The sequence below is a fragment of the Misgurnus anguillicaudatus genome, unplaced genomic scaffold (genome assembly GCF_027580225.2).
Source record: "Misgurnus anguillicaudatus unplaced genomic scaffold, ASM2758022v2 HiC_scaffold_27, whole genome shotgun sequence".
NCBI lineage: Eukaryota > Metazoa > Chordata > Actinopteri > Cypriniformes > Cobitidae > Misgurnus > Misgurnus anguillicaudatus.
The window spans coordinates 600,813-606,052 of NW_027395277.1; the positions used below are offsets into that span (position 1 = coordinate 600,813).

Sequence of the window (5,240 nt, forward strand, 5' to 3'; positions counted from 1 at the left end):
TATTTCTATACAGCATTTGGACCATTTTACAAAAAGTTTCACCAAATCCAATTCTATGCATCGCCTGAAACAGGAAATCATGTTCTAGCGTATCAAATGCTTTATAATAATCTAAAAATAACAAAAAGCTTTCTTTTGGAAGTAAATGTGAGTAATCCAAAATATCTAATATTAAACGTATGTTGTTTGAAATATGTCTATTAGGCATAAAACCTGATTGTGTTTCATCTATAATAGAATTTAGTACTGATTTAATTCTTTTAGCCATTACTAAGGTTACTATTTTGTAATCATTATTTAGTAAGGTGATTGGGCGCCAATTGTCTATGAGAAGGGGGTCTTTGTTTGGTTTTGGGATTAAAGTTATTATTCCTTGACATAAAGTAGGTGGTAGAAAAGATTTTTCTATGCTTTCTTTGAAAACCTCTAATAAAAATGGTGCTATGTTTTCATTAAATAATTTATAGAATTCTGAAGTGAGTCCATCGGTTCCTGGAGATTTTCCATTTTTTAATAAATTAATCGCATCAACAATCTCTTTCGAGGAGGCTGTTTACACTTGGCATTAACATGTGTTTTCGTCGATCGGATCACAAGTGGACGACATTAATGCCAGGTGTAAACGGTGTTCAAAACGTTTTGAGCTCGTCCACTTTCGACCACTTTCAACCACATCCAGAGGTGTTCGAAACCACTTTCGATCGGATCGCTTTGGAGCTGCGGAACGCACATGTGGTTGAATGCGTTCGAACAGCCACACGCGACCGCCTTCTCTCCGCCCATTTATCTAATCTGAGGTATTAAACACAAGTTTTACGTCTTTTTTGACTTCTGGCGTGAACATTCGGTGAACAGCGCTATTTTTAGCCTTTCATTGATAAAACTAAGCGGCTGATCTCCGTAGTTTCGTTTTGAAAGCGTGTGAAAGTTGCGCGATCCTATTTCATCAATTGCGCTGAAAATTCAAAGAAAGCTCTTACATACTCATGTACAAAACACTGTGCAGCATGTTTACTTGCTAAACAAGCAGTGCACTCCGACATTATATTAGTTTGCGTCCATATAAACTCATAATTACACCCGCTCGGGTTTGAATGACAGCAGGGAGACTCGCCCACCGTCTCATAGACCACCCCCTCATAGTATTCAGCACAGAAGCGGTCGAAAGTGGACAAAAGAGACGAATTTAAATACCAAGTGTAAACGTCATGTGTCTCTCTCGTCCACTTGTGATCCGATCGATGAAAACACATCTTAATACCAAGTGTAAACAGCCCCAGATTGATAGGGGCATCACAAAAGGCTTTATCTACCATATTCAGTTGTTCTCAGGCCCGGAGTGGGTAATCGGGAGAACCGGGAGGATTCCCGGTGGGCCGCTTCACTTTTGGGCCGGTCGAGTTTTTTTTTTTTTTTTACATTTGTCACGTTAGTGAGTCTGTCTTCTCTTAAATGACACTTCACACGTTTAGCATTGACACTGCAGCGCGCAGCCTCTGCATGGGTTGTACCATGTGAAGGAGTTTTCCCCTCCCCTCCCATAGAGTTGGTTCGGTCCATAGCACGTCTATTCCAAAACTTTTCTCCGGTAGGCTGGGCCGGCGCTACCGTAACAAAACGCGTCTGAGAGGAGGAGGGCGTAAAAAAAAACAGGTTGAAGAAAAAAGCCATTGTAGGAGGATGCTGCCAAATGTGCCAAACTTACAGATTTATTTTCAAGAGGACAAACAAAAGTGACAACAGGTAACTTAAAGAGAAATAAGCCTAGTAATGGTTAGCATTAGCAACGTAATTATTCGGCTAATACCGTTTTCAAACTATTTACAAGCCAACATTTTTTTGTTAAAATATTAGCCTTTTGTGTATACATGGCGATTCATAGACTTTGCAAATATTATGCAAGCAGTTTCTGAGCAGCAGATAAGCCAGTTCCCCGCTAAAAACGAGGAGGCAATGAGTAAACAATAAGTTATTTAACCCTCAGGTTGTGTTCAGAACCATATAACACCTTTTGTGTTCCCAGTCAAAAATGAGCAGCCTAAAAAAAGCTTATAAATCACTTTTTATGCTATATATTTACCCAAGATTGGATTTAATATTTTTGTCAAATTGTTTTCTTTTTAAATTAGGACTGGGTTTTATATTTCTATTTGCACCTGATTAATCATAGGCGTCATAGCATTAGCAATGCTAATAATTTATCAACCTTTCCTTGTGGAATAGACTCTAAACAGGGCTGGGTTATTTTTGACCCATAATGGGTAAATATTGGACAGAACACGCTGCTGGGTTAAAATTGACCCAATGCTGGGTTGTTTTAACCCAACTGTTGGGTTATTATAATCCATGGTTGCATAACAACAACCCAACATTGGGTTATTTTTAACCCAGCATTTGTTCTGTCCAATATTTACCCATTATGGGTCAAAAATAACCCAGAGTGTAGAGGAATAGTTTTGTTAACTTCTTATCTTAAGTGAAATATTATTTAACTTTTACCTTATTTGTTGAACCATGATATTAATAAAAACTATAGTAAGAGCTGAACTGTTGCTTTATTTATCCAATTTGAAAAAAGTGCTAATTTGGAATAACACTATGGAAAAAGTGGGCCGGTCTTGGGCCTGAAACTCCCGGGCTGAAAAGTGGCCCCACTCCGGCCCTGGTTGTTCTACATTCTGAATAGAATCAAAGAAGTTATTCACATCTTGGTGGCAGACTTGTGATGAATATAGCTCGCTATAAAATTTTGCACAGAATTGTCCAATAAGTTTCGGGTCCTCATTTATTGTGCCATCAATTATAAGTTTTTTAATATTGTTTTCAAAGCAAAATATTCATCTGTGAAGCCATAGTTAATAAAGAATCAACACAATGTCAAAGTTCATATGAATTGTCTAAATGTGTTCACCACTTATATTTGTATCGTGTCTTGTCTTGCTTTTCAAGATGGTGCATGAAGTTAAAACAACACTTTACCTTATTGTAGCAAGAACAGATTTTCTGTATCACTTCTTTAGGCATGCGCTCTCCATGAACACTCCAAAATCTGTGTTAGGTTTTTGTTTGTTTATTTTCTTAGATATAGATTTCAACACTTTCCCCTGATACACAGTTTATGTGTTATAAAACAGAATTCATTATTTTATTGCATTAACTGTTTATACAAGTTTAGAAATTTAGCATGTGTGACCTATTGCAAAATAAATGTCCCAAATGATTTTACTGTACCTGTAACAGTATTGTATACATGTTTACTGTGTTAATTTAATAAATGCAGTTCTTAAATTGACAGATTTTTGTCAGTGTTTGTGACAGATTTTCCACCGAAATCCAGTTCAGTGATTTTGGACCGGACTTTAAGTTTTAATTTAACAATTTATTTTGTAGGAAAATAAAGAGTGAGTTTGGTATGAATGTTTTGCTAAATGCATTGAATTAATATCATAATCATGTAATGTATTTCGATACAAGATTATATATGTATCTTGTAAAAAATTAATCTGAGATATTCACTTTAAACCACTTCCCACTATGTAATTAATAATGTAAATGATCCAATATACAATACACGATTCCGTCAATTTTAAGCCTTTTTTTCGATTTTACAGTCACAATTGCATACTTTTACATATGAATTCATGAAAATAAATTCTTTTTTAAGGCTAAACTTTTTCCATTTTTCATTTTTAGCCTCACTGATCATAAATCTCTAATGTAATAATAGCTTTGGCCATATTTGACATCGTTGCTCTTAATTCAACTCCCGATGACTTGTATGTGAGGCCACCCTCCTTTGCCTTTGCACGGGTAAAAGCGCCAGTTTCGTAATACATTCTTTTGTACAGGGCTTCATTGCAATCACGGGATGTTGAGATCACCCCAATTGCGTAGATGTTATCGTAGAAGTTGAAGTTGTAGGGAACAGAGAACAGAAGAGCCACGCGATCAGTGGTATTCCGGGTCTTTATGTCGCAGAGGTCATAGGTCAAGACGCCTATGGAACCGCAGGAAGTGTTTGGAGTCTTCGTGAATGCACAGATTGAGATGCTTCGGGGTCCGATTGTGGGCTGAGGAGCAGTGTGGTTGAATCCATGGTACATGTAGACTCTAAGAAAAGTTTAGGGTTAGTTATGTTTTTACAAAGTAACAGTACAATGACAGCTTTCATTTTGTTTAATTTTGTAAGTTTTTCACAGTATTTTTCTTGAATAACACATTTGCTTATTTTAAGTGTACTTGGAAAAATCAGTTTATTCTCAGGGGAAGTTCAAATAATCTGTAAAACAAAACAAATGAAGATTTATCCCTAAATGCACAATCATCATTTTCTCCTTACTTTGGGTCGATGAGACTGTATTTGTTGCTCTTGTTGTCGATCTTTATTGTGCAGTTCCTGTTGGTGTCTAAACTTGCTGATAAACGCTCTGCAGACATGTTGTCACTTTTTTCAGAACTAAAGGATCATAAAAACTTAGAAAAAAACAAAGATTGTTTATCAAAGACTGGACAAATGCCTTTGTGAGTATGAATTTTGCATTTGTGTGCTGTAGGTAATTTTTGCCAAGCCATAAATTCTTCTCAAAGCTGATATTCAGTTTATTCTCCAAACACACCAATGTAACATTCATAAGCATTTTTTATGTATATTTAATCAAATATTTAAGTAAAGATTATTCAAAGTTAGACATCACTTTTGGCCACTACTGCGCACACCAATCGAGGCAAACCCTGAAACTATGGCAGCAGCAGGTACAGATGAGTACAGATGAGATCCGTTTTTGCCGCGATTATCTTTGAAAAGGAATATACTACTTAACTGGTAAAATTTAAACATGAGATTTACACGATTTATACTGCCCCAGTAAAAGGGGTCTAGCAGAGTCATGAATTAAGGAAAATATAGCTATCAAAAGGCATTTATTTTTAAATTAAGAATATGCTTGACCTTTTCTGTGATCGTTTGGGTAATCTGTTGCTCCACAGTGCGTTTATAATCAATTCAACAGATAAAGTAAGCACAGAAAAGAGTCATTCTTATAAATGTAAAAAAATATTTAAATGCTGTTAGTTTAAATTTTTTCCAAATATCTTAAATTAGAATTGTTATGTCCCAAATCATAGTATGTTGATATTATAGTATAGCATTAAATTAAGTCCTGTCTAAATGTATTAAATAAAAACATTTTACAAAGTTTGTAATTTAAGAACTCAAGGTCTTAAGAAGAATAAGAAGATTA

At 35.6% G+C, this 5,240-nt stretch overlaps 1 protein-coding gene across 1 annotated transcript; it reads right to left on the reverse strand.

The window, feature by feature from the left end:
• Positions 1-3,695: 3,695 nt before the first annotated feature.
• On the reverse strand, positions 3,696-4,437 carry LOC129434150 (DELTA-sagatoxin-Srs1a-like). Its single transcript, XM_055193024.2, has 2 exons — positions 4,340-4,437; positions 3,696-4,110 (listed from the first exon to the last, which is right to left on the reverse strand). The coding sequence occupies exons 1-2, from the start codon at positions 4,435-4,437 to the stop codon at positions 3,696-3,698; spliced, it is 513 nt and encodes a 170-aa protein (XP_055048999.2).
• Positions 4,438-5,240: the final 803 nt, after the last annotated feature.

Bases quoted from the DNA above. Each gene is read 5' to 3' on its own strand.
- LOC129434150 (XM_055193024.2), bottom strand. From the start codon at position 4,437: ATGTCTGCAGAGCGTTTATCAGCAAGTTTAGACACCAACAGGAACTGC. The intron at 4,111-4,339 runs GTAAGGAGAAAA...AACTTTTCTTAG, and splicing joins TACAGTCTCATCGACCCAAA to AGTCTACATGTACCATGGAT.